The sequence below is a fragment of the Rhea pennata genome, chromosome 24 (genome assembly GCF_028389875.1).
Source record: "Rhea pennata isolate bPtePen1 chromosome 24, bPtePen1.pri, whole genome shotgun sequence".
NCBI classification, from domain to species: domain Eukaryota; kingdom Metazoa; phylum Chordata; class Aves; order Rheiformes; family Rheidae; genus Rhea; species Rhea pennata.
The window spans coordinates 8,069,118-8,094,562 of NC_084686.1; the positions used below are offsets into that span (position 1 = coordinate 8,069,118).

The window sequence follows — 25,445 nt, forward strand, 5'->3', positions numbered from 1 at the left end:
TACCGGCGCCGCCGCGCGCTCATGAATATTCATGAGCCCCCGCCCCGCCCGCCGCCGGCGCGAGCCTGCCGCGAACCTGCGCTGCCCCCCCCGCGGGCGGGCTGCGCCGGGGGGCGGGGCCACGCCGGGCTGGGGGCGGGGCCTGCACGTTGTGGGGGCGGGGCCAAGTCGGGCTGGGGCGGTGGGACCAGGTCACGTGGCGGGGGCGGGGCAGCTGCTTCCGGGGCGGATCCGGTACCGGCGGGGCGGATCCGGTACCGGCGGCACGGCGTGGCGTGGCGCGGAGGTAGGGCCGGGCCGGGCCTGCGCGCCGGGGTGGGGGCGTGCAGGGCTTCCTGCTCCCCGCGCCCGCCTTGGAGTCACCCGCGGCCGTGGGGAAGGATCGCGGTGCGATTTTACACGGCGGGGGATTGGGGAGAATCGGGGCGGCTTTGGGGCTCCGCGGGGCCGCTGCTTTGCTGCCGTCCCATTGGGCTGCTCCCTGCTGCGTTGCTTGGGTGGGTGGGTGGGGGGGGGTCCCGAAGCCGTTTCGGGGGTGCCGCTGCCTCCGTGGCCCCCTTCTCGCCGGCGGGCCTCTCCCGCCGCTTCCTCGCGGATTCGGGGCGTTCCGGCACGCTCGGAGCCGGCAGGCGTCTGTCGGCAGGCGTCTACGGTTTATTTGTAGCATGAGCTAAAAAAAAACAAAAACAAAAACACTGAAACCTTATTTCTTCGTTTGCGAAGGGAATGACACGCTGCTGAGGGAGCCTTTGAAAGCAAGGACTAAACCTGACAGTGAGGAAGCTCCTTCCGTTTTCCCTTTTTTTCTTTTTTTTGCAGCAGGAAGCTGGTACAGAGTTTGCACTTACTAAAAGGGCCCCTGTAAATTCAAGGTATACGTGCGGAGCTGAACTGTTAGGGCTTCCGCATCGGGAAGACGGAGGGAATTTAGCTCGTGCACGTGTGACGCACGTGGTGTTTTTCCCTGCCTGTGTCCTGCAACGAAACTCTCCAAGCCAGCTCTGGACTCTGCTGTTTTCTGGTAGCTACTTCATACGTTCTCCGTGTTGAAGGCTTTTTCTTGTAAGAACTGTGCATGTTTCACTTTTTGTTCTCCATCTGTCCCAAGGGCTGGATGAAAAGGGTTATTTTAACTTCATCCAGGACTTCAGTTTTAAAACAAGGTAAAATAAGGCAAGGGAAATTGAGCATTTATAGGTGCAAAGATATGTTTAGAATAATAGACACTTACTGTGAGTTTTGGGAGGATTTTGTGCCAAATAGTATTTCTAAGTAATCCACAGAACAGATCTTTCCACATGCTTTATTAAAGAAACATATTGCTGAGAAACCATAAATAAAACGGCATTAATAGCTCACACAAGAATCCATCCAGAGGAATGGGAGCAATTAAATGTAAAAAAAATCACCAGACTTGTTATACTAGTTGTTCTCTTGAGCATACAAGTCTTGTAAGTTGACTGGTTGTTCTTCGCTGTGTCTGCTTTCCGTGCCTTCTGATAGAATAGTTATTCAAAAGGAAGCTTTGTGCCTTAATGGGGAGGCAATGCCGTTTAACCAAGCCAACTGAATAAGGAGCTGGCTAAAGTTGTTTTATACCATCAGCAGCCCACGTGTGTAAACACAAGGGAGATTTTTTTCCAAATTGGTGGGGCCTCCAGAAGGGGAGAAAAAAAAAAGGAGGATCTAGGAGAATGATAAGCACCTGAGTTAAGTGTTAGTCCTGTGGATGGAAGAGGACTTTATGTAACTAGGAAGAGGAGCTTTTTCTGGGTATGAGGCCGTTTGCCAGGTCACAGCGCACCTCCCAGCGCAAAGCAGCTCTCTTTTTCTCAGTAGGCACTATGTAAGTGTTGGGGACGTAGATGTGCTGAGGCTTGCTCGGGAGGTCAGGCTTGTAGAGCATCTGTTCGCGAATACCCCAACGCAGTTCTTTCCGCTGATCCTCCCCCGGTATTCGGAACATCTCCCAGTCTCGCTTGTATTCAAAATACTTGGCTACGCGGTCAGTTTTCCCACGGTTACGGCCTAGTTGCTCTAACCTTGGAGGAATAAAAGACCTTGGCTGTCCTGTCGCAGATGTGTCCTGCTGGGAAGAGGGAGAGCTCTGGCCCTGGAAGTCCCTAAGGAAGGGGGGACTCTGCCGGTGGCGATAAAGCTCCAGGGAAGACTCGTCGAGGAAACTGCTGGTTGACTCAATTTCCCCCTCGGAGATGCTGTCTTCCAGATGGGTGCTGAGGTTAAGCAATTGCTGCTGCAGGTTCCAAACCTCGGGGTCGCTCTCAGCACTGCTCTCTGTTTCGCTGGCGACTGACTCGTCGGAGACCTCTACTCCTCCATCAGGTCTCCGCCTCAGCACTTTCCTTTTCATTACCGGTCTCCTGGTCCCTCTCGCTGCCCCAGAGGATGGCACGCAGGCCTCTGCCTGCTTGTGCCGTAACAGCACGGGAAGAGCGGGCCGGGCCCCAGAAGCCACGGAGGCTTTGCTGTAGGGATCGTACTGGGGAAGCGCCCAGGCTCCTCTCCGGCTATCACCATCTCCTTGCTCAGCGTAGAGCTGGCTAAGAGCCAAAGCAGCCGCTCCCGCTAGCCGCTCTTCCTCGTTCAGAGCGGCCCATCTATACCTGTCGGGTCCCATCATCTCCTCCATGGAATCTGCTGAGCTGGACTGACTCTGCAAAGATGAACTGCAATTAATTTCTTTCAGTACATTTGAATTGGCTGAAGGCATATGAAGGAGGCTTTGTGAAGGCTAACCTCTGTCTCTTGGCCACTGAGTAACTTCTCGAGTGTTTATTTAGCTTCCAGTTACTCAGATAGGGGTCTCAAAGGATTGATTATAATATTAATAATAGTTGCTGACCTTACTGGCACCGAGCAAAGGCTGTTTCCATACATCAAATACAAACACAGTAGAGCTATAATGCTCTCTTGTGCCTTGAAGCCCCCTCTGATGTGACTTCTAAATTTCTGCATGAAACTATACTAAAAGGAGTGACACTGTATATGAAATACTGATGGGATGATGGATAAATGTAAAGCACATTGTTTGCTCTCTGACTTTGTCAGTGTTGTGTGGATGAATTAATGGTTTTTCCCTTGTGCAAACAAATATGTTCTTCTTAAAACAGGTACCTAGTTGTGATTAAATCTAGGGACAACCAGGAGAGGATATTTTACTTCCACAGCTAAGGAAAAGGCTTTCTGCAGTATGTTTTTAGACCCTTACTTAGATGCCAGTCATCATAGCCTAAGGCAAAGCTGCAGACTGCTTGAGTCTTGCACTGTGCAGGTCCAGTTTATAGTAGGACTCAAGATCTGCTGCGTAAGGGACATTGTTTCCATTCAGTTCACAGGTTCTGGATATCTTTATTCCATCAAACGGGTTTGAAAAGCCAAGTTTTAATCGTGTAGCAGTGGTGCCATTACGAAATGTTAGAGCAGATGGCTCTGTAAGATGAATGACAGCAGTTAGCAGGCTGTCTGAAGTGTTGATACTAGCTGAGTACACTGTGAAAATGGAAACTATTCTGTGACAGTTCTGCACAGATAGCAAAAGGCTAGCTGAAAACATGCTATCACTGTGCCTGGGCTGACAGAGTAGATTTGATGTTACAGCAGTAGCTGGAAGAAGATTAGTGATTAGAAGTGCAAAAGGGATTCACTGCATGGCCACTCCGTTGGCCATGCCCGTGTTCTGCTAGGAACACCAACAGAAGTTTTAGGAAAGAAAAAGTAAAATTATTCTGCAGATAGATCAGCTTAATTATTTTACAGAGGAAAGCCTGTAGCAAATGTATAATAAAAGCCACATAAAAATGCAGAAACCTAGATTTCTTCCTTTCTCTACAGATCCCAAGGAGCTCCCAGTAGCTAGTAAGACTACGAGGAATCCACTTGCTATGGCAGATGAGAGTGTGGTTGCTGACCAAGCAAGACTCTTGAAGAGGGTGCAGGATCTGGAAGAGGAGGTGAAGAGGCTGCAGGAGAAACTCTTAGAGGGCAAGGAAGGTCCTAGCATAAGAGATGCTCCCTCGGCAGCTGGGAAAGCCAGGAAACGCCAGCAACGGCCGTTTGATTTTAGTGCCTACGGCTGCAGGCACGTGGCACTGAAGATCGCCTACCTGGGCTGGGGATACCAAGGTTTTGCCAGCCAGGAGAACACCAGCAACACTATTGAAGAGAAAATGTTTGAAGCATTAAAGAAGACGCGGCTGGTATATGACAGACAGACCTCCAATTATCACCGCTGTGGGCGGACGGACAAAGGAGTCAGTGCCTTTGGACAGGTCAGCATTTCCTTAGGCCATCCTGTTTTTCTGGATTTGTGGGCTTCAATGAGGGTGGCAGAGCTTGAGCTGGAGATGCTGTAAGGTTGCTGCTCAACAGGGATGAACCTAGTGCTAACTACAGGACAGTACAGCTTAGATTTGTTTTTAAAAGCCATCAATTTTTTGGTAATATGCAAGTGAGCATGGTAATGGTTTCTGGCATGTGGAATGATAATTTAATAGAGATTCGCAGTGCTTATTAGTACTTTTTTTTTCAGGGGCTGGCTGTGAGAGGATGAAATACACTTAAGGCTGCAGCTTCCTGAAATGAGACTAGCAATTAGAACAGCTTGGTGCTGCCAGAAAGGGGAGATGCCCCTTCCTCTGCGTATTCACTTGTTGCTTTTTCCTGTGCTGACTGCAGCACTTGGCAGACCCCTCGGAGCTGACTTAACTCACTAACCCAGCAAAAATAATAATTGGATCTCTTCCTGCGAAATGATGAAGTTAATTTGCTGTGCAGAAGGGTCTGAGGAGAACCACAGCGAGCGGAAGGGAGTGTGGGAGTGGGAGCTGGAGGGAGAGGAGCGAGGCATCCCACTTGGTGGCAAGGAGCCATTAGACTGGCTCAGTTGTTACGCCGAATCACAGCCTTCTTGCACAGCCACAAGCACTTTTAAGAGGCCTTTGCTTTCAGGCCAGTCTCTCCCTCCTTCCCTCTCTGCTGCCTGTGGGGAGGAAACGGGCCGGGCAGTTTTAACTCGCAGCAGTTGTCTGCTCCAGTTCACAACACGAACCACACAATTTTCTGACCTAATATCAGGGCACAGACCTCCTTTTCTTCATGCCATTTAAAGTGCTTGTACAAGCACAGTGTTAGTATCTCACTTATCTTAAGCTTGTTCCCACACCAGGTTTCCCAGACAATCAGACCGTTACTGGGTTCAAGTCTCGATTTTCAGAAGAAAAAGCACATGTGTATCCTGAAAGCACTGATAAAAATTAAAGCCATTTAGAGACCGTGCTATGTAGGCAGTTTGCAACTTCCTCTGTTTTATTAAAGGAATCTATAGCATCTGCTAAGAACCTTAGCAGAGGCGCTTGCAGCTTTAGCTGCAGGAAAAAGTGGTAAGATAGACTCATTTAAGACACCTTCATCTGTAAGAGATCCTGAATTTATTTCAAACTGAAAGGCAGAGGTGTAGGAGGAGAGTTGGTCTTAAAGGCTGAATAAGACCATCCATGTTTTAATCCTTCTTTTTTCCACACACACACCCAATTTTGCAGGTGATTTCCCTAGATCTCCGCTCAAACCTGTCAGAGGGGAAGAAACTAAATGGTCACCAGGGTGACTCGGAAGGCAAAGGCAGTAATTCTGAGGATGAGCTCCGCTACACCCATATTCTGAACAGGGTGCTCCCACCTGACATACGTGTGTTAGCCTGGGCCCCTGTAGAGCCTGACTTCAGCGCTAGATTCAGCTGTCTCAAGAGGACCTATCGCTACTTCTTCCCTTGTGCAGATCTGGATGTGGCCCTCATGCATGCCGCCGCCCAGAGATATGTGGGGACCCACGATTTCCGTAACTTGTGCAAAATGGACGTAGCCAATGGCGTAATCAACTTCCAAAGAACTATTCTTAGTGCACAAGTGACATGGGCGGATGGAGGAGCAGAAACTGGGCAGTGGGACCCTTTCCGACTGTGCCAGTTTGAAGTGACAGGACTGGCGTTCCTGTATCACCAAGTCCGCTGTATGATGGCAATCCTCTTCCTAATTGGACAGAGGATGGAGAATCCAGAGATTATTGATGAGCTTCTGGATGTAGAGAAGAACCCCCGAAAACCACAGTACAGGTACAAATAGCTTAGACAAACTCCCAGGCTGCTTTTGGCAGTGCTTGGGCAGAAGAGAGACTGCTGTGCATGAAGTGCTGCTGGCAAACTAATTTGTCAGCCTGTGAAGTAGTCTCTCACAATATGGAAGAAAGCTGCCAGTGGGCCTCTAAGCGATATCCTCGAGGATCTCATTTACTTTTTACCTCTTTGTTCTTGCAAAAGCAAACTGCAAGTTATTGATGCTTTCACTCTTTGGGATCTGGCAAAACTAACCTTATGAACAACGCTCAAGTTTTTATCAAAAAAAGGGCTTCTGTACATGATAGCCCTGTCCTTAGCAGAAAGGACAAAGATTGACGTAGCGTTGTTAGCCTGGACCTGTGTTAATCCATTGTAAGCCTTCTCGGTCGTAGCAGCTTTTCTCTAGCGTGGCTCCCCCTGTCCGAGCATCTTTAGGTAATGCCTTCTCTCCTTTTTCTAGCATGGCAGTGGAGTTTCCCCTGGTTCTGTACAACTGCGAGTTTGAAAACGTTCAGTGGCTTTATGACAGAGAAGTGCAGGAGTTCAACGTTACGCACCTACAGCAGCTCTGGGCCAACCACGCGGTCAAAACTCAAGTATTACACAACATGTTACAAGGCCTAGATGCTGCTCCTGTGCCTACTGAAAAAGGTAAGGAATGGTTTTGTGGCAGTACCTAGCTCACAGTTAGATAGGGGTAAGGGCTAACTTCTTTTAGAAAAAAAGAGGGGGGAGTAAACCATCAAAAAGGTTGTTCAATTCATTGCTATTTCTTCATTTATGTTACAGGTCCAGGAAACCCCAGTACTGTCCCTTGGGGAGAGATGAAACCTCCAGTCCATAATCAGGTCAGCAGCTTTGTAGAAGGGGTCAAAGCTCGCACTTACAAACCTTTACTAGACCGCCCCAAGTGTGAGGGCTTGGAGTCCCGCATCCATCACTTTGTGCAGCGGGGCCGTATTGAAATGCCGCAGGGCAGGGAAAGAGAGACCGCAGCGGGCCCAGAGCCTAAGAGAAGCCACGGCGATGCCGCGGAGAACGGCGATGCTGCAGAGCAAGCTCCCAAGCGGGTCTGCATAGACACTGAGTGACGACGCAGGTGATAAGTGTGGGGCCAGAAACAAGCTTGCCTCACCAAGAAGTAGCTTTTGTAGCTTTTTTTTTTCCTTCTTTTAAACGCAGTTTTGCATCGAGGGTTTTTATAAATTTCAGTAAATCCTATGAATGCTCTCAGGTGGTCTGCGGAGGTCTGGTCTACCTATGCCCTCGCTTGGGAGGGGGTTGTGGCACCTCAACGCCCTCCTCATCCCTTCTGGGGGGCCCAGCGGTGCTGGGACTGCCCGGGACCTACTGGGATATACTGGGTGCAGGCAGCTTGGGGCTGGGGCCGCCCGCCCGCCCGCCCCCCCCCCCCGCTCTGCCGCGGGGCCCGCGCGCCCCTCGGTACCTGCCGCGCGCGCGCCCCCCGCGCTGTCCTCCAGTCCTCGCGCCGCGACCGTTAACGGCTGCCAACCGTCACCGGCGTTTAAACGGCGGGGCGGGGCCCGCCGCCATTGGGCGGCCCGCCTCTGAGGTCCGCCCTCCGCGGCGACTCCATTGGCCGCCGCTTGGCTGCCTGCCGCCCCCATTGGGCGGCCTCGCTGCGGCAGCGCTGCCGCCATTGGCCGCGCGCCCCGGCGGAAGGGGACGGAGAAGGGGAGGGAAGATGGCGGCGAGCGGCGGCGGGGTGCGGCTGTGGCGGCCGGCCGCAGCCCTGGGCCAGGCCGCGCGCGGGATCTGCCTGAGCGGGCGGGCGGCAGCGGTGCGGGCCGAGGAGCTGGCAGAGCGGCTGCGGGCGCAGAAGAGCGAGCGGGAGAAGCGCGAGGTGAGGGCGGCGCCGTGGGCCGGCGGCGGCGCTGAGGCGCGGGGACTACAGCTCCCGGCGCGCCCCGCGGGCGCAGAGCGGCGCTGCGAGCGGACTACAGCTCCCGGCATGCGCCGCGGCAGCGTGGGCGCCGCGCGGCGCCTGGACTACATCTCCCGGCGCCCCCCGCGGCGGCGGCCGGGGTCCCCCCCTGCCCGCGGCGGCGGGCTGAGGTGGGTCGGGTGTGCGGGGCTGCAGCCCGGCCGAGGCCCGCGTCGTTCCCCGGGTCGGTGTGGGTGCTCTGCCCTTCCCTCTACCTCCCAGCCAGGACAGAGCATTGAGAACCCCCCTAAAAGCCGAGGAACTGCCTGCGCTGTCGGTGCTATTTGTTGTCTCAGACCTTACGGCCGTCCCTTCCTTCTGCGGCCTTGGCCTCCGCTCCTTGGGCTGCTGCCGGCAGGAGCTGGGTGACGGCGTGATCGAGGTGTCGCCGCAGCCGGCGGCAGGTGTCGAAGCAGCCAGGCGAGGGGGGAGGCCCTGAAGCGGCCACCCCGCGTGCTGCTAAGCGAGGCCCCGCAGAGCTGGTTGTTGCGGTGGGACCCGGGGACGGCATGTGGCCTTTGTCACCGTAGGAACCGACAGCATCACAGTCGTCCTCGGAATGCTGCCGGGAAGCGAGGAGCAGGTGGAAGGCGAGCGAGTTGTGTCGGGCCACGCGGGAGCTTTGCGCGGAAGCCAGGAGTTGAGCCGCAAAGCAATTCATCCTCCGCTGTGTGGGTTTTGCTCTTCCCGCAGATCCCCAAAGACCCGCTACAGAGACGGATCCAAGGACTTGCCGCGCTGAGCAAGCAGCTGCAGCGAGTCCACCCCAACGTGCTGGCCAAAGTGCTCCGGCAGGGAGTTGTGTACCAAAATGATGAGGTTGTGGTGATCAATAAACCCTACGGCCTTCCCGTGCACGGTGAGGAAAAGCTGGTGGTGCCGTGCAGCGTTGGCGCTAACACCAGGGCACAAGCATCTCTTCCGTTGTCTTTCTTGTAGAGAAACCTCTGCTGATCTTCCTTCTCCCAAACTGTTGGGGATCGTGTAGCTTTAAGCGTTGCGAATGTAGTAAACGCTGCTGCTGAATTACTAGCTGCTGATTTAGAGTTTATGAGCCGCTGGAGACCATAGTGATCTCACGTGATCTGCACGGCGCAGGCTGTCGCTTTGATTTTAGAGTGTCATGAGCTGAAAAAGGACCTGGGTCTTGGGGGAATCTCCTATTTAACTGGAAAGGGGAAACTGGAAATGGCCCCAGGGTGCTGGCAGGGTATCTTCTGTCTCTTTTCTCATTACGATAAGATTTTTCCCCTCCAGCTTTGTGCTCCGAGAAGCATTATGGGCTGTTTGTCATCTTTGCCCCCGATCTCATATTGAGGTGGCTTGAACAGTCTGTCTTGGAAATGGAACAGGTAGCGCAGCCCCTTTTAGCAATCACCGTTGAAAAAGACGGTGTAGGAATCCTACCCTGTCGTGCCATCCCATCCTCTCGCCTTGCGGGCAGCTAATTTAAGGGCGTGAAGGTACATGGAGAGACGAGTATCTGCTCTGATTGCTTTGCTCCTCCTGGCTTATGCAGGTGGCCCCGGGGTCAAGAACTGCATCACTGATGTGCTGCCCATTTTGGCCAAGATGCTGGAGAACATGAAAGCTGAGCCCTTGCACCTGTGTCACCGGCTGGACAAAGAGACCACAGGCGTGATGGTCCTGGCACGGAGCAAAGAGGCAGCGGAAAAGATCCGTCTCCTCTTCAAAACTCGACAGGTGGAGAAGATTTACTGGTAGGAGGGGTTTTGTGGGAGAAGTGTCTCTGAAGGGCCTGTAGGTTCGAGCAGAGTCTTTGCTTCTCCTGTGGTGGGGCTGGGTACAGGGGCAGGAGAGGAGTAGCTGGAGTGACTGAGGCTCTGCAGACCTTGGGTTTCTCCCCGCCAGGGCAATCAGTTTGGGGGACCCAGACCCCGCCGAGGGGGTTGTGGAGATCCCCATCATGGAGAAGGAGGTGCAGAGCCACCAGTCGCACTACAAGGTGAGCGCTCGGGCCCTTGGCCCCAGACGTCCGGGCTCCTCCGCTTCTCCTGCCTGCCCGTGAGCCCACCCTCTCGCTCTGCTCCAGATGACGCTGTCCCCGAACTACCGCCTGGCTCCCGAGGATGGGAAGGTGATGAAAATCCGCAAGAACCGCAATGCCGAAAGCGCTGTGACGCGGTACCGCGTCCTGGCTAGCTCTTCCGCCTGCTCTCTCCTGGAGCTCCAGCCCATCACGGGTAAGGCCTGGCATCCGTGCTCAGGGCTCTGCTTCGTCGGCTCTGGCCGTGCTTTCTGCGTGGCTCCGCAGCCGAGCGGTGCTCAGAGCAGCCCTGGAAGCAGAGGCTAATCTTTAGACTTAAATCCTTTTGGACGAGCGGGAAGCTCTGGGCACCAGCTGCCTCTTGGTGACGGTTTGCTGCCGCTCTCTGGTTGTCGGCGATCTCGGCACAGGATTATCCGGTGCCCTTCTGTGAGGGTTGCGTTGGCGTGTGCCGGGTGGGCAGCAGGCACGGAGCGGCGGCAGTGGTAACGTTTCTCCTCTCCCCACCCTTCCTCAGGAGTGAAGCACCAGATCCGGGTTCACCTGGCCTATGGCTTGGGGTGCCCCATCCTGGGGGATCACAAATACTCGCACTGGAGCAAGCTGGCGCCCCAGGTAAGGCCAGGCCTGCGCTGGCGGGGAGTCAGGGCAGGATATGGGGGCAGATGGAGCCTCCCAGCATTTTGTGGCCTTCCCCTTGCAGCAAAAGAGATTGGCTGGTGGGAGGCTTTTTGGCACTGTTCTCACCCCACTTTCTGTCCTCACTGCAGAAGCTTCCTGAAATCACCTTGAAGAGGCTGAAACTGGAGCAGACCAAGGCACGCCACCTCCCCCTCCACCTCCACGCCCGCCAGCTCTCCCTGCCCTTGGGCACCGGCGAGGACAAGTGTATAGACCTCGTGTGCAAACCGCCCTCCTTCTTCAAAAACACGATGCTGAAGCTGAAGCTGGAGGTTCCTGAGGACTGAGAAGAGGCACGACAAGCCTGGTACCGTGCCTCCCTGCGTCTCCAGCTTGTGGTAGCTCTGGCTCCCGCCGTTTGGCAGTGGAGTCCGCCTTGGAGCCGGCAGCGTGATGAGAACTACAGTCTCTGCTGCTTGAGAGAGACCTTGTCCACTGGGTAACAGTTTTGCTGGCTTCAAACCAGATAGTGGCATGTGTTTCCTGCCCAATTCAGTGCAGGAATGTGACTTGTTTAGACAAACGAGGCTGGACAGAAAGCGGTCTCGCTGTCCGTGCTTTGGACTCGTCGCTGAGCAATAAAGGATCCTGTTCCTGTCGTGCTGACGGTCCGTGTGCTCTCCGTGGTCAGGCCAGGAGCGTCTCGGGTCCTGAGCCGGTTTGATCGGCCGTGGGCGCTGTCCCTCCTGCGCTGGGCGCTCAGCCCTTCTGCTGCCGCTGGGCTCTCAAATTTGGAGACGCCTCCGTTCAAAAACCAAACATGTTTTGGCAGTGGCTGTGGATTTGTTTGTTTGTTTGTTTGTTTTTGCCATGCTGAGAGACCTGCACAGAGCCACGGCATCGCGAGCAGTTCCTTGGCTTGGCCAAGCCTCTCAGGGACTCTCTCTGCTCGGCGCTGTGGGAGATGCCAGCACGGGGCTTTCCAGCTAGCCGATCTCTGCTCGGCAGTGGCGCCGAAGCCCTGCTTAGCGACAGGGCCCCAGGGTGGGGGTGGGGGATTTTTCCTCTCCCTGCCGCCCCCCCTGATTTCCATATCTCTTATTTTTGGATCCTGTTATCTGGATGCCTCTCCCTCTGAAGCTTGCCGCCTCGTCCCCGCTCTCGTGTGGGCTGGTGGTCCCTCGGAGCCAGGTTCCTTCCCCCGCGCGGCAAAGCCTCGCGCCGCCGCTGAGAGTGGGGCGAGGAGGGGGGGCGAGCGGAGAGATTGAGAAGCTGCAGTCCGGGGGAACCAGAGCTAAATTATGCCCCCCCCCCCAAAAAAAAAACCAAAACCTCCCCCCAAAAATGCAACCTCGGTACACGAGGTGAAAATAGCTCGGGAGCCCCACGCCCCTGCAGCACGCTGCTAGAAATACATCTGCTTATGAGAGAGGTGAGTAAAACCACAAGGAGCCGGGCCACGAGGCGGGCGGCTGTGGCCGGGCAGGAATGCCGCCTTCCCGGCCGTTGCTGCGCTGCCCCGGTGCTCGGATGGCTCTTTTTATCCCCTATTTTGTGGGGTGCTATTTGTGTCTTCCCCGGGGAGAGGTTCCCCCCCCTGTAATTATCAGTCGATTTAACTCATGGTCTAAGCTGTCGTTTGCAGCCGCCCAGTACGTAACGCTCGGCGAACGACTCCGTTGGCTCTACAGCGTCGCGCCTCAGACGGTCCCGGAGCCCCCAGCGGTAGCAGCCGTCTCCTCTTCGACGTGGGCCGGCCCGTGCCGCCGACCGCCAAGATGTCCCTCTCGCACACGGCCGCTGAGTACATGCTCTCCGACGCGCTGCTGCCGGATCCCGACGGCTCCCGGGCCAAGGGCCTGCGCCTGGAGCTGCCGAGCGACCGCGTGCTCAAGTTCGTCACCGTGGGGCTGCCGCTCTTCCTCGTCTCGCTGGCGTTCGCCCGCGAGTTCTCCGCGGGTGAGTCGGCGCGCTGGGGAGGGGGGACCGGGAGCCGGGCTCCGTCTGCGCACCGCGGAGAGGCTCGGAGAGCTGCGGAAGGGTCTGGGCTCGTGCTTCGAGCACCGGCAGGTGCTGCCGCCGAGCAGCCGTGGCGGCGAAGCCCTTAGGTTTGCACCACGGTGCAACGCAAAGACGGACGTGGACGTCTGGAAATTCCCCCCCTTCCGTCTGGAGGGAATTAACTGATTGCTGATAAACATTTATTGATTAATTACTGCGAGCCAGGACAGTGCAGCAATAGGAATAGCAGTGCTGGGGGCTGCAGGGAGTTGTTTCGGAGTGGGAGGGCGCTGCCGTTCCGGTGGGGTCTCCCGGAGCCAGGGCTGCTCCGGGAGGGTGAAGCCGTCGGCTTTCGCGGGCCGACGCGGTCGGCGGCGCTGGTGTTTTGAGTCGCGGGTGATCTCGCTCTTCTCTCTCTCTCTCTCCTCCACGTGCCCGGGGCGTTTTCACTGTCCCCGTGTCCCCTGCAGGAGCCGGGCCAGCTCGGAGAGTGCGCTAACAGTGCTCGCCTTCATTGGGGTTTCTTTCCTCCCCCCTCTCTGCCCCGGTTGATGGGAGCGAGCCTGCGATTGCAGCACACACAGGGTTTCTTTGATAACACAATCGGATGCGTCCCTGACCTCGAGCTAAATCCGGACTCGGCTGACTGTCTGCTGCTGCCCCTGGGGGTTTTTTTTCGCTCTGGTTTCTGGCCCATCTCCATTAATTCTCTCACCACGGTCATGCTAAAAATGTGTGTGTGTGTGTTAGGAGAGCGATGGAAAAGTCCTTGCTCTGCAGCACTGTCCCACCAAGAGCCAGAAAATCCAGCAACGGAGAAGGGTGGCTACAAGACCACTGTGAAACAGGCTTTTCTGCCCCGTTTCTGAGCGGTCCCTTATGTATATAAATATATACGTGCTTTCCGTGGGTGACACGTGTCCTGGCCGGACCTCTGAGACTGAGGTTTGTGGCCGTAGTTGTCTCCCGTCCAGGCGCTGGGCTCCGCGCCAGGGTGGACCTGCCCCTCCGGCCCCGGTGCCCGCGGGCGCTCGTCCCGTCGGGCTCCGACCCCGCTCTTCGTCCTAGGCTCGCAGATCAGCTGCTTCTCCCCCTCCAACTTCACGGGGAAGCAGGCTGCCTACGTCGACACGGCCTGCTGGGAATCGCTCGTCCATCACAGCTTCGACACCGAGGGACATGCCGTCGCCAAGTCCCTCTGGGCTCTCAAGGTACGGGGGTTTGGCTCGACGTGGGCACCTCTAAATGCCGCACCGTGGGATGCTTTATTGGCCGCTTGTCCCCTTGGCCCAGGTCTTCCCCTACTCGCTGCTCGTCGTTGCGGTGCTCATGTACCTGCCCTACCTGCTGTGGCGCTACGCGGCCATCCCTGCGCTCCACTCCGACCTCCTCTTCATCATCGACGAGCTGGACAAGTCCTACAACCGCTCTGTGCGCCTGGTGCAGCACATGAGGAAGGTCCAGCAGGCCAGCGCCGAGCCCGAGCGCTTCTGGGAGGAGTACGAGAGGTGAGGCCACAGCATGGGGGCACCCTGGGGTGCTCAAGAACCGGCTGCTGCATCACTCTGTGGCCCCTCTGCATTGCTGCATTGGGGTTACGCCCTCACCTGGGACCTTCAGCGATGGAGGTGGCTCTAATGTCTTCTCTGCCCCCAGGGCCCGTGAGGAGAGATACTTTGAGTTCCCGTTGCTCGAGCGCTACCTCACCTGCAAACAGCGCTCCCACTCCCTGGTGTTCATCTACCTGCTGAGGAACCTGCTGCTGCTCTTGTTCTTGGCTGCCACTTGTCTCTACCTGGTCTTCCTCCACCTCAACATCTTCTTCCAGGATGAATTCAGCTGCTCCATCAAAACGGGGCTGCTCCAGGCCGAGGCCCATGTGCCCCCGCTCATCCCCTGCAAGCTGGCCTTTTTCTCCATCTTCCAGCTCATCAGCTTCTCCGTCGGCAGCGTCTATGTCCTCCTCGTGCCCGTCGTCATCTACAACGCCTTGCAGCTCTGCCAGTGGGACAAGGGGCTGCTCTCCGTCTACGAGATGCTGCCCGCCTTCGACCTCCTCAGCCGCAAGATGCTCACCTGCCCCATCAACGACCTCAACGTCATCCTGCTCTTCCTGCGGGCCAACATCTCCGAGCTGACGTCCTTCAGCCGCCTCAACGCCGTGAGCGCCCTGCGGGAAGCCACCTCCAACAAGCAGGACATCGATACCGTCATCGACTTCATGACACTGCTGGCTGGGCTGGAGACCACCAAGCCGAAACACCAGGCTTGCGCCCCGGAGGTCGACCGCACCACACTGCACTCCAACGGCGAGGCCCTGGGTAGGTCCTCGGGCACTTTTTTTTGGTAGGGGCGGCTGCTTCCCTCTCTTCCTTCCCTCTCTTCTCCCTGCTCCTGCCACCTGATCCCAGCCCAGCTGGGTCCACCCACCACGGCCATTAACCCTTTGTTGGGACCTTAAGGTGGGGAAGAGCTGGGGCTGGGGTGGAGGGTCGCTGCCGGCTCGGCCTCCCCCCACACTTCACAGCCGGGGATGGGTGCTGGCAAGCCGGGGCTGTGCCGATACCCGGAGCCGGTGCGTGGGCAGGGGTTGCTATAGGAACGGTTTTGCCGAGAAACGGGAGAGCTGCCGCCTTGAGCCCTATTTTTGGCAGAGAAAAGAGCCTGGCCCCAGGCTCAGGGTGGGAAGGGGGCGGGTGGGATGCTGCTCGAGCCCCTGGCTGCTGGTATATTGGTGGTAGCAGCGAAGGATACTGTGAGGCCGGCTCGCGCCACGGCCTCCGCAGGTATCCGTACCCCACCAGGGATTGCCGTTCTCCCCGGCGAGATTTTGGGAGCCGAGGTGGGGGGGGGACACTTCACACGGCTCCCTGCCCCGCGCAGCTGCGGCTTCCAGGCTCTGCCAGACAGCTAAGCTCTTGCAGGGCTGGAGCTGGGACACCTGGGCACCTTTCCTGAGGTCTGTGGGGCTTCTTTTTTTTTTTTTTTTTTTTTTTTTTCCTTAAAAAGATGGATTGAGCTAGATTTAGCACCCGTGTTGTCACAGCAACCACAGGGCTAGTGTGCCCGGCTCTTTGGCTAGTGGCACACCGGCAGAGAAAGCCCCAGAGGCCCCGTCCAAGCTCACTCCACCACCCAGCTTTAATAATCTCCTTTCCCTCCTGCGCAGAGATGAAACCCAGGGCAGAAGCCAAGGAAAAAGCCGCCAGGGACTCGCTCGGCTCCGCCTGACTCCGGCGACCTGCGGTGGCCAAGCGCAACCCAAGCTCCGTGCGGCCCGTTTGGGATCCGGTTTGCCCCCTTTCCCCGGTGCTGGCGTCGCTTGAACGCATTAAACTCGGGTGGTGTCTGTAACGCATGGCTCCGGTGACGGCACCCAGCGTCGCTGCTGGGTCTTGAGATCTTTCTTTACGTACAGAGTTAAAGGGATGGAGGTTTGAGCCCTTCATCTCTGGCAAAAAAGCATTTTTTTTTTTTAAATCACCTTTCTGTGCAGAAACTCTCAGCTGTCTCAGTCAGAGCGTTGGGTGCCGCAGAGCGCCCGATTTCATAAAACCGGGGGGAACGGGGGCTAAGGGGCCACGTGGGAACAGCCCAGCCCTGGAAGGAAAAGGCCTGAAGAATTACACAAACCTTTATTAAACGAGATTTCCTGCGCCTACGGCACTCGCTACGCTAACGAAGCACCTTGCCCCGTGCGAATCGCTGCCCTGGCCCCAGTGTAGGCCATGTCTGACTGAAGTTATTTTTTTGGGGGGGGGGGGGATTTTCACCCAACGGCTGGGGGCTGGTTTAGGATCCTACGCGCAGCTGGGCAGGGGGAAGCAGCAGTTCAGCCCTCGCCCTGCTCCGGGACCAGCTCTGCTGGGACCACGCCGGCAGGAGCAGCAGCAGCAGCGAAGAGGCAGATCCGCAGCAGTGGAGGCTTTCAAAGCCGTTCTCTGACTTCAAGGGCTGAGAACTGCTTAATTAGGAGGCTTCATTAAGCAAATCGGCCCCCTCCTCCTCGAGGTGGAAAGCGCTAACCGCGGTGCCGCCGCGTAGCCCGGGGTTGCTTGCACGAAGGCTGGGTGAAGCGGGACAGTTTGGGATGCAAGAGGGCTGGGTGCCCTCGCTCACATTCCCCCTGGGAAAACCAGGGGCAGGTGCAGGGATGTGGAGAAAGGCTCCCGGCTCCCCGGGAGCGCGTCTGTGCGGAAGGGCGGCGCAGGCAGGCCCTGGCCGTTGTACAGGGCGCACGCCTGGTACTCGCACGGCCACTCGGCCCAGGCGTAGCGCAAGCCCAGCGCCGGGGCCCCGCACCCGGCGAGGGTCAGCGTCACCCTCCGGGACTCCACGGCCACCACGGGTGCCGGCACCCACTGGCACGGCGCCAGTGGGAGCTGGCTGGAGCAGCAGACCTGGAGGAGGGAAAGGAGGAGAAGCCTCCATCACCGTGAGCTCCCTTTCTCCCACCCCTGCCTCCTTCCCGCTGCTTCGTCCCCATCCTGGTAGTTTTCCGGGCTTCGTGATGAAATTTTGGGGTTCAAAGAGCAGCAAAAGAAGCGCTGGTGCCATTGCTGCTCCTCACCTCGAAGGCACGCTCAACCCTCCGGTGCCACACAAGCTCCTGGTTGTAGGTGACATTGAGCAGGTCCCCGGTCGCGTCCCCAGTGGCCCGCGTCGGGTAGGGCCCCTGGAAAACCAGGCCTTTCTCCCCGTACGCCACGGCCCTGGCGCCCAGGAGCAGCCGGCGGGCCACGCTCTGCTTGTCCCGGGGGTGGATGCTGCCGAGGAAGAGGAGGAAGGTAGGCCCAGTCCCTCTGCCGCTGCCCAGCAGCCGCTCCGCCGGGCCTCACCTGCCGTAGGGAGAGCGCTCATCGCCCAGGTCCGCGGCCACGGCCATGAAGGTGCGCGGCATCCTGGGGTTGGGCGCGAAGCCCACGTCGGCCGTCTGGTGCCAGCGGAGGCGGGCGAAGCCGTCGTCCGGGCTCTGCCGGCGGTACGGGGCCAGCTGCGAGGCAGGGAGAGCCAGGGCAGCGCCGGAGCCCTTCCTGCGCCTGGCGCCTCCTCGCCCTGCGCTTCTGCTCCACCGCCGCTGAGGTGGCGGAGGGGAACCCCGGGGGCTCGGCCTGAAACGGGCTTCCACCCGCCCCCCCCCCCGCCGCTACCGCCGCCACGGCGGAGCGCTCGCCTCACCTGCACGAAGCCGAAGGGCAGCAGCGGCTCCGTCTGCCCCGCGGAGCCGGCGTGGAAAGCCTGGCGCCAGTCGGCGACGAGCGCAGGGAAGGTGCAGTTGTAGAGGTCGGTGTGCACGAAGGCGTTGGCCTCGCCTGCAGCGAGAGCCGGGATGGCGGAGGGGAGGGGAAAGAAAAACAAAAAAAGCCGCTGAGAACCGAGCCGGCGAGCGGCCACACCGCAGCCGGAGGGGCCTTACCCTGGTACCAGGCGATGCCGCGCAGCGTCACGTTGAGCAGGGGGTGGATCATGGCGTTCCAGAGCACGGAAGGCGCCTGTGGCCCTGAGAGATGCTCGTGAGGGGAGAACCTGAAAAAAAAATAATAACCAAAACATAAAAACAAGGCAGAGCTGGAGGGTGGCAGATCCCCCATAGAATATCTGGGGGGCTCCGTTGGCACTTCGAGCGTCTCGGGCACCAGCACGCTTGCAGAGTTACAGCGAGGCAGCCGCAAGCCGGGAGCGCTTGGCTGCATCTCTCCCACCTCCCTGCCCTTTTCCTGCTGGGATGTGCCCTAGGCTCTCGGCCCAGGAGGGAACCTTTTCCCCGAGCAGGTGAAAAATCCGCGCTCTGATGACCCCGCTGAAGGCAGCTCGAGGGACGGGGAAGCGAAGGAGGAGCCAAGAGCGTGGTGGGCGCGCGGACGCTCCGGAGGGTGGCCTGGCGCGGAGCCGGGGGGGCCTTTCCGCGTGATCTTCTCCCACCTTGCCGCATCCTCCTGGAGGCCGCACGCCCGCAGAGCCCTCGGCGAGGACCAGGCCTCGATGGGGGTGCCGCCCCAGGCGGACTCCAGCAGCCCCACGGGGTACCGCAGCGTCTCGTAGAGGTAGCGTCCGAAGAGCCAGCACAGAGCTGAGAAGTAAGTGAAGTTGCCGTGGCCCAGGATTCCTGTTGGAGGAGCAGCAGGCTGCAGGTCCCCAAACACAAGGTGGGGGGGGGAGAAGAAAAGAGGAGGGCGGCAAGGCCATTTCTAAGGCTTTTCCGGAGGCAGATGGTACTCACCAGCCGTGGGGACGGACCACGGCACGTCGACCCGCACGAGGTCCTCCAGCTCCGTGTCGGAGCGCGCGGGAGCCGTGGCAAACACGCGGACGTAAGGGTAGCGAGCGGCCGCCGCGAGTTCCTTGCTGGCGTTGACGACCTAGGAAGCAGGACAAGGCCGTGAGCCTGAGAGGCCTTTTCCCCGTGCTGGGAATGGGGCTCACCCAAGCTGGCAGCGTGCTGCCCCGACTCTGCGGCACGGTGGGTGGGTGTCACCTGCAGGACGGTCATCGCCATGTTACTCTGGCCGCTGCAGAGCCAGACGTCCCCGAAGTAGATGTCCTGCAGCGTCAGGTTCTCTGAGCGCTGCTCCGCCATCAGGGCGTAAGGGCCGCCGTGAGCCATGGGATCCAGGATGACTTTCCACGTTCCCGAGGGCTCTGAAAGGGAAAAGGACGCTTCCAGGAGTCCCACGAAGGCTTCAGGAGCCTCACGAAAGGGATGGATAAGCAGCTGGTGATGGAGATAAGCATTTAATGAAGGAAAACTTCCCTGTTCGGAGGCAGCCCTGGGAAATGGGCAAGTACGTTTGGATAAGGAACCTCTCCGCGTTCAGAGGGTCTCTCCTTTCGCAGGAAAGCGGGGGTTAAAACAACAACAAAAAACTAACTAAATAAAATAAATCTCCAAGACAAATGTGTGTCAGAGCAGAAGCTGCCAGGTGGAGCAGGATTAGAGAAGCAGCTTGGCGGGTGTGACACCGAGATGTCTCTAGCTAATTTTAGAGGTGCAGAACTGAGGCACAAAGAAACTCCGCTCGAGCCTAAGGCGGATTTTTCCAGCCCAGTCAGGAGCAGATCCCACGGATTTATCCAGAACGGCCGCCCCGGACTCAGGGCAGAGGAGCAGCCAAGTGCTGGGGGCAGAGGCAGCGGGCGCAGACCTCCCACGCATGGTATCTGAGATACCTTCAGGGCCCTCCAAGGCGCTAGAAAGGCCGTGCTCACAGAGGCAGTGCCCTTTAGGGCTTACGGATAACAGGATCCTCTGAGGGAGACACATCCCCCCCACAAAAAAAATAAATAAAAGCCAGGATTGCTCCAGAGGTTTTCCCAGTGATTGCTTTAACAAGGAGAGAAGCTCCATCCGCGTCCTCCCTCCTGCAGCCTGGCGACTGGGCTCCATCACCCGCTCTAGATCAGCCAACCCTGAGCCGATTTCTTTTATTAGTAGTAGTAGTTTCCCCCCCCCCTTAAAAGTGAGGGGCCGGGACTCACCTTTAACTTGCGCCATCTTCTTCATGACGACGGCACCGTCCCGGGCGAGCGAGAGGGCGACGGCGGCACCCGGCTGCCCGTAGCCCCACACCACGGCGCCCGCCGGCTCCTTCTGCAGCACCATGTGGTCCGTGTAATAGGAGGCGAAGCGAAGCGTCGCCCCTGGGACGGCGGAACGAAAACGGCGCGAAAACCCCTCAAAAACCCACCCTGGGCGGCCCGGGGACAGCACCGCTAAGCGTCGATAACGTCATTCAGAGAGGCGGGAAGCAACGAAAATCGTGTTACGGCACAGCCGCGCGGCCTCCAGCTCCCTCCCGGGCACAGATCAGCCGACCAGAGCACCTCCGGCGCCCGAGCTGTTCATAAATACGCTCACCCGGGTTTCCCCCCCCCCCCCCCCCCCCCGCTGTGAACAGGGCTGGGCCGTGGGTGTGCAAAAGCAGGGAGAAGGCACCAGAGTGGCTCCATGGCAGGCTCCGGCCTCCTGCTCCCCGCTCCCTCCCGCCCCCCCCCCGGGACCCTCACCTGCCGCCCCGGCCAGCAGCAGCAGGCACATCACCGGCACCACCGCCATCCTCCGCCGCGCCGTCCGGGGGGCTCCCAGCGCGCTGCCTGCAGGAAGAGGGGGGCGCTGTGCGGGGGGCGCTGTCGGGGCACCCCGCGGTCGGCGGCCATCCCCTCCCCCCGACCCCTGGGCCCTGACCCCCAACCCGGGCCTGCAGCACCCCGCGGTGCCCGCAGCAGCCGGGCGCCACGTGGGGGGCGTGGCCGCCGCGGCGGGGGGGCGTGGCCGCCGCGGCGGGGGGCGTGGCCGGAGCCTCGCGTCAGAGCAACCCGCCGTTGCTGGGTGGGGGAGGGGGAGGGGCTTGGTTGCCAAGCAACAGCGCGGCCGCAGCGGTGAGCGCGGCCTGGTAGCGGCCTAGGGAAGGGAGCGGGGCCTGGTGGCGGCCCGGGCAAGCGGGAAGGGCCCGGGGAACGGAACGGAACGGAACGGGCCGGGGTCGGGGCCGGGGCCGGGGCCGGGGCCGGGGCCGGGGCCGGGGCCTCCCCCCCAGCCCACACCTCCCCCTTCCTCTCCCCCCTCCCCCCTCCCCCCTTCCTCTCACCTCTCACCCCCCCCCCGCCCCTGCGCTTGGAGCGGCCGCGCAGGCGCAGTTATAGGCACGGTGCGCGCATGCGCGGCTGCCGCGCCCCCTGGCGGCGGCGCACGGCGCAGCCCCCGCCTCCTACGCGGCGCCCCCCCCCCCCCTCGCCCCCGCTCGGCGTGTCGCGGGTTCGAGTCCCGACGCCCGGCGGTGGCGGCGGGACGTGGCTCTGTCCCCGCAGGCGAGGCAGAGCATGGCTATCCCCTTCTCCAACACCCACCTGCGTGTCCCCGCCGGCTTCAGGAACCTGCTGGAAGGGCTGGCGCGGGAGGTGCTGCGGGCCCAGCCCCAGGATGTGGTGGGCTTCGCCGCCGAGCACTTCCAGGCGCTGCTCGAGGAGCGAGAGCGTGAGTGGCGCTGCCGTGCAGCCCCCTGGTGCCGGCAACCCCCCGCCCCAGGGCTGCCCTGCGCCCTCATCCCGGGGGAAGTGGGGCCTGCCCGTGGTGCCCATCTGCCATGGCGTCGGGCCTGCAGAGCCTGCCCCTCCCAAGGGGGATCAGGCCTGCCCCGTGGCGCCCATCTGCCGTGGCATCAGGCCTGAAAAGTGTGCCCATCCCAAGGGGGATCAGGCCTGCCCCGCGGCGCCCATCTGCTGTGGCATCAGGCCTGCACAGCCTGCCCATTCGAAGGGGGATCAGGCCTGCCCTGTGGCGCCCCTCTCCCGTGGCATTAGGCCTGCACAGTGTGCCCATCCCAAGGGGGATCGAGCCTGCCCCGTGGCGCCCGTCTCCCGCGGCGTCAGGCCTGTGGAGCCTGCCCCATCCCAAAGGCCTGCACTGCTGCGCGGGGAAGTTGTGGGTGGGTGGGTGGAGGGGGCCCATCTCCCGCGGTGTCGGGGCGCGACTCCGACGGGAGCCTCCGCGCCTTTCCGCAGGCGGCCGGGCCGACCCGGCCGAGTGGGGCGCCCGCCTCGAAGACGTCTTCTACAACGAGCCGCCTTGCCGGGTAGGGGCTCCGGCGGCGGCGGGGGGAGATGGGGGCTCCGCTCGTGGCCCCTTCCCTAACTCCCCCCCCCCCCGCCGCCGCACACCGCTCGTCTCCCCGTTTTCCCGCAGGACGAGGAGGAGCCGGCGCCGGAGGAGCTGCCGCTGGGCGAGGAAGAGCTGGAAAAAAGGCGACGAGCAGCCGTCAAAATCCAGGCCGCTTACAGGGGTTTCCGGGCCCGCCGGGAGGCGAAGCAGCTGAGAGAGGCCGTTTCGCAGGAAAGCTGGGCTTGAGCGCCGGCTGCGCCGATTAAACGACGGATTTTCTTTTTTTCCCTCCCCTCGAAAATACCCCCCCACACTTAAAAAATAAAAATAATAATAATAAAAAGATATGGGCGAATTTTGACCCCGCGGGAAAATTGGGCCACCGGGTTCCCGCGGGCACCCCGGAGCACGTAACCCGCCTGCCGCCTTCCTGGCCGGCAAAAGGGACCCGGGAAGCCGAGCGGAGCCTGGGGAAAAAAAAAAAAAAGAAAAAGGCTGCCGGATGATGCCAAACTTGGCCGAGTCCTTTATTTTTTTTTTTTTTTTTCCGCCGCGGTGGCAGGCGATAACCCCCAGCCCGATAAGAGGAACGCGTCCTGGGGGACACGACCCGCTGCCGCCTCCTTCCGACCCAGAAATACGGTGGAAAACCAGGAGCGGGGAGGCTGTTCCCCTCCCGGGGGTGGCGGATCAGCTGCAAACGTGCGGTTTTTTTAATGAGGATTTAATAAATCGGTGCCGGTAATTGCTGCGGGAGGTGGGGGGGGGGAAGGAATTTCCCACGGGCTCCCGCGGCTATTTGCAGCGCTCAGCTGGGATTTCTCTCCGCTCGGCTCCCTGCCCTTGACGCTCCCGATCCGGGAGGGCGTGTGACGCCCTATATTTCGGCCGCGGCGCCCGGTTCCCGTCCCGGCACGTCCCCTAATAACCCTTTTTCCCGGGAAATCATCGGGAGAATAAACCAGCACTGGTCCGAACCTCCGAGCTGCCCAACTGGCATCGTTCCTGCGTTCCTCTTTTGCCACCTTTTTAATTTCATTTTTTTTAATTATTTTTTTTATCCGCCTCCCCCCCCCCGTCCCCTCCACCCCAGCTCCTCGCCGGCGCGAAGTTCGCCGCTGCCATATGCGGCGCGCAGCGCTCGCCCACGCTGGGGATGGGGGGGACGGGGAGGGGGGTCGCCGGGGCGCTCGCTGCCGGAAAACGGGAAGGAGGGAAAAAAAGCAAAAAAAAAAAAAAAGGCAAAAAAAAAAAAAAAGCTTTTTCCAGGAGGGAATTAAAAAAAAAAGAATATATATATATATATATATATATATATATATGCATATGTATATGTGTGTGTGTGTGTATATATATATATATATGTGTGTGTGTGTGTGGTTTAGCCTTGTTTCTCGGCTCACCAGGAAAAATAACCCCCGCTCAAGCCTGGAAGCGGCTCAAGGCGATATTAGATATTCGAAATGTGCCGGCGCTCGTCGCGCCTCCTCCTCCGCTGCGGCGCCTTCGCCAGGGCCGGCGCGCCGAGCGGGCAGCAGCCGTGGCCCCTCCGACGGAGGCGGAAAAAAAACCCCGCTGGGATAACGCCGGGGAAGCCCCCCTCTTTTTTTTTTTTTTTTTTTTCCCGGAGACCCGGCAAGTCGCTGTCGAGAAACGTTGAATTTTGGGTTTCCTTCCCCCGTTGCCGGCGCCCGCCGCCGTGGCCGGGTGCCGGAGCGGGGCGCCGGGAGCGCGGGATGCATCCCGAGGCTCTAAAAAGGGAAGGGGGATTGGTCTGCGGGCTAAAAAAAATAAGGATTTTTTTTTTTAAAAAAGGCTGAGCGGCGCAGCCTGTGTTTAGAAGCTGGAAAGAGGATTTTTGAGAGCAGATCGGCGCTGGGAGAGGAGCTATTTTTTTCCTGGCGCTGGTGGGAAGAGGTGGCATTTGCAGTACTTAGAAACCGGCTCTGCCAGGGAGAGCGGGTGCGAACGGCTCCGGCGAGATTCGAGGGATGCTTGAAAAGCAGCCTGTTCCCGCGAGCGGAGCCCGCTGCTCCCGCCGCAGAGCCGCCAGGGACAAAAAAAAAGAAAAAGAAATAAAATAAAAATTCCTCATCTCCGGGCTCGGAGAAAGCTCTCGCTGCCTCCGCGCCTGGCCCAGGTGCTGGGCGCTGAGTCTTCCCGCTGCTTTCGGGGCTGATTTTGGTGCTCAGCAGCTTGGTCAGAGGGTATTTGTCGAGGTCCGTCCCCGATCCACCCGGACCGTCCTGTTGCACCTGGGAGCTGTTGATGGGAACGTTGAGATGTGGAGGGATGGGGTGGGAATGGGAACGGCCAGGTTCGGATGCCCCGCAGGGAGCTGGAGGGGGATAGCGGAAAGGTAGGGACTGATGGCATGACGTGAACCTGGGCAGCGACGGGCTCGGGGCAGCAAGAGGGATGGTGACAGTGATGGGGATGGGGATGGTGGTGGTGATGGGGATGGAGGCAGTGACAGGGATGGTGATAGGGTGATGGGGATGGAGATGGGGATGGGGATAGAAATGGTTCGGGGATGGGGGTGGTGATGGGGATGATGATGGAGACAGTAATGGGGAAAGTGATGGGGATGGAGATGGGGAAGGGGACAGAAACAGTGATGGGGATGGAGACAGTAATGGTGATGGGGATGGAGATGGTGGTAGTGATGATGGGGATGGTGGTGGGGATGGGTTTGGGCAGTGATTTAGATGAGGGTGGGAATAGGGTTGGTAATGGGCATGTGGATGGATAAGGTGATGATGAGGAAGATGGAGATCATGAGGGGGCTGCTGACAGTGGAAAGGAGATGATGGGCATGGAGATGGTGATGATGGTGACAGCAATGGGAATGGGAATCATGGTAGGGACGGGATAGTGACAGTTGTGGGGAGTTATGGTGCTGGACATGGGGATGATGACAACAACAGGGCTGGAGATAGCTGCGATGACGGGGATCATGTTGGGAATGGGATGGTGACAATGGTGAGGACGTGCTGGTGATGGGCATGGGGATGGTGATGGTGACAGTGATGGGGATGGCGATGATGTTGGGGGTGGTGATGGGAATGGTGGTGGTGATGCTGGTAGGGATGGAGATGGCAAAGGGGCAGGCTGAAGCCATCAGATGCCCTGAGAAGGAGCATCT

At 59.0% G+C, this 25,445-nt stretch overlaps 6 protein-coding genes across 10 annotated transcripts; 4 read left to right on the forward strand and 2 right to left on the reverse strand.

Annotated features, from left to right (window-relative positions):
* Positions 1-150: 150 nt before the first annotated feature.
* Positions 151-7,680, reverse strand: HYLS1 (HYLS1 centriolar and ciliogenesis associated). Of its 2 annotated transcripts, none has more exons than XR_009960676.1 (3): positions 7,578-7,680; positions 1,232-2,674; positions 151-670 (listed from the first exon to the last, which is right to left on the reverse strand). XR_009960676.1 is itself a non-coding variant. In XM_062594597.1 (3 exons), exon 2 carries the CDS (start codon positions 2,648-2,650, stop codon positions 1,751-1,753), a length of 900 nt encoding a protein of 299 aa, XP_062450581.1. In that variant the 5' UTR covers positions 2,651-2,674; positions 7,578-7,680; the 3' UTR covers positions 151-670; positions 1,706-1,750. The 2 variants fall into 2 exon arrangements, 1 of the variants encoding a protein (XP_062450581.1); XM_062594597.1 differs by having other exon boundaries at positions 1,706-2,674.
* Positions 167-7,363, forward strand: PUS3 (pseudouridine synthase 3). The gene is made up of 6 exons (XM_062594587.1): positions 167-286; positions 724-1,163; positions 3,853-4,289; positions 5,559-6,127; positions 6,591-6,781; positions 6,920-7,363. The coding sequence occupies exons 2-6, from the start codon at positions 1,076-1,078 to the stop codon at positions 7,219-7,221; spliced, it is 1,587 nt and encodes a 528-aa protein (XP_062450571.1). The 5' UTR covers positions 167-286; positions 724-1,075; the 3' UTR covers positions 7,222-7,363.
* Positions 7,681-7,835: 155 nt separating the features above from the next.
* RPUSD4 (RNA pseudouridine synthase D4) lies at positions 7,836-11,363 on the forward strand. Of its 2 annotated transcripts, none has more exons than XM_062594595.1 (7): positions 7,836-7,994; positions 8,769-8,934; positions 9,595-9,796; positions 9,948-10,041; positions 10,129-10,279; positions 10,601-10,698; positions 10,854-11,363. In XM_062594595.1, the coding sequence occupies exons 1-7, from the start codon at positions 7,836-7,838 to the stop codon at positions 11,049-11,051; spliced, it is 1,068 nt and encodes a 355-aa protein (XP_062450579.1). In that variant the 3' UTR covers positions 11,052-11,363. The 2 variants fall into 2 exon arrangements, with proteins under 2 accessions (XP_062450579.1, XP_062450580.1); XM_062594596.1 differs by lacking the exon at positions 7,836-7,994 and adding an exon at positions 8,214-8,658.
* A 101-nt stretch (positions 11,364-11,464) lies between these two features.
* On the forward strand, positions 11,465-16,416 carry PANX3 (pannexin 3). The gene is made up of 5 exons (XM_062594591.1): positions 11,465-12,663; positions 13,774-13,916; positions 13,999-14,213; positions 14,362-15,026; positions 15,875-16,416. Exons 1-5 carry the CDS (start codon positions 12,483-12,485, stop codon positions 15,934-15,936), a joined length of 1,266 nt encoding a protein of 421 aa, XP_062450575.1. The 5' UTR covers positions 11,465-12,482; the 3' UTR covers positions 15,937-16,416.
* SIAE (sialic acid acetylesterase) lies at positions 16,326-21,317 on the reverse strand. Of its 3 annotated transcripts, none has more exons than XM_062594589.1 (11): positions 21,291-21,317; positions 20,710-20,796; positions 20,182-20,343; positions 19,181-19,344; positions 18,926-19,064; positions 18,628-18,811; positions 18,122-18,231; positions 17,884-18,017; positions 17,544-17,698; positions 17,276-17,471; positions 16,326-17,105 (listed from the first exon to the last, which is right to left on the reverse strand). In XM_062594589.1, exons 2-11 carry the CDS (start codon positions 20,756-20,758, stop codon positions 16,821-16,823), a joined length of 1,578 nt encoding a protein of 525 aa, XP_062450573.1. In that variant the 5' UTR covers positions 20,759-20,796; positions 21,291-21,317; the 3' UTR covers positions 16,326-16,820. The 3 variants fall into 3 exon arrangements, with proteins under 3 accessions (XP_062450573.1, XP_062450572.1, XP_062450574.1); XM_062594588.1 differs by lacking the exon at positions 21,291-21,317 and adding an exon at positions 20,888-20,930; XM_062594590.1 differs by lacking the exon at positions 21,291-21,317 and having other exon boundaries at positions 17,544-17,677; positions 20,710-20,867.
* Positions 21,066-22,606, forward strand: SPA17 (sperm autoantigenic protein 17). Its single transcript, XM_062594598.1, has 4 exons — positions 21,066-21,081; positions 21,511-21,676; positions 22,204-22,274; positions 22,385-22,606. Exons 2-4 carry the CDS (start codon positions 21,523-21,525, stop codon positions 22,544-22,546), a joined length of 387 nt encoding a protein of 128 aa, XP_062450582.1. The 5' UTR covers positions 21,066-21,081; positions 21,511-21,522; the 3' UTR covers positions 22,547-22,606.
* The last annotated feature ends 2,839 nt before the right edge of the window (positions 22,607-25,445 follow it).

Coding starts and splice junctions, on each gene's coding strand:
- RPUSD4 (XM_062594595.1), top strand. CDS start 7,836: ATGGCGGCGAGCGGCGGCGGGGTGCGGCTGTGGCGGCCGGCCGCAGCC. Junction 10,042..10,128: donor GCCACCAGTCGCACTACAAG/GTGAGCGCTCGG, acceptor GCTCTGCTCCAG/ATGACGCTGTCCCCGAACTA. Junction 10,280..10,600: donor GGAGCTCCAGCCCATCACGG/GTAAGGCCTGGC, acceptor ACCCTTCCTCAG/GAGTGAAGCACCAGATCCGG.
- PUS3 (XM_062594587.1), top strand. CDS start 1,076: ATGTTTCACTTTTTGTTCTCCATCTGTCCCAAGGGCTGGATGAAAAGG. Junction 1,164..3,852: donor GACTTCAGTTTTAAAACAAG/GTAAAATAAGGC, acceptor CTTTCTCTACAG/ATCCCAAGGAGCTCCCAGTA. Junction 4,290..5,558: donor GAGTCAGTGCCTTTGGACAG/GTCAGCATTTCC, acceptor CCAATTTTGCAG/GTGATTTCCCTAGATCTCCG.
- SIAE (XM_062594589.1), bottom strand. CDS start 20,758: ATGGCGGTGGTGCCGGTGATGTGCCTGCTGCTGCTGGCCGGGGCGGCA. Junction 19,345..20,181: donor GAAGATGGCGCAAGTTAAAG/GTGAGTCCCGGC, acceptor TTTCCCTTTCAG/AGCCCTCGGGAACGTGGAAA. Junction 17,472..17,543: donor GAGCGCTCTCCCTACGGCAG/GTGAGGCCCGGC, acceptor CTTCCTCGGCAG/CATCCACCCCCGGGACAAGC.
- HYLS1 (XM_062594597.1), bottom strand. CDS start 2,650: ATGGAGGAGATGATGGGACCCGACAGGTATAGATGGGCCGCTCTGAAC.
- SPA17 (XM_062594598.1), top strand. CDS start 21,523: ATGGCTATCCCCTTCTCCAACACCCACCTGCGTGTCCCCGCCGGCTTC. Junction 21,677..22,203: donor GCTGCTCGAGGAGCGAGAGC/GTGAGTGGCGCT, acceptor GCCTTTCCGCAG/GCGGCCGGGCCGACCCGGCC. Junction 22,275..22,384: donor ACAACGAGCCGCCTTGCCGG/GTAGGGGCTCCG, acceptor GTTTTCCCGCAG/GACGAGGAGGAGCCGGCGCC.
- PANX3 (XM_062594591.1), top strand. CDS start 12,483: ATGTCCCTCTCGCACACGGCCGCTGAGTACATGCTCTCCGACGCGCTG. Junction 12,664..13,773: donor CGCCCGCGAGTTCTCCGCGG/GTGAGTCGGCGC, acceptor TCTTCGTCCTAG/GCTCGCAGATCAGCTGCTTC. Junction 13,917..13,998: donor AGTCCCTCTGGGCTCTCAAG/GTACGGGGGTTT, acceptor CCCTTGGCCCAG/GTCTTCCCCTACTCGCTGCT.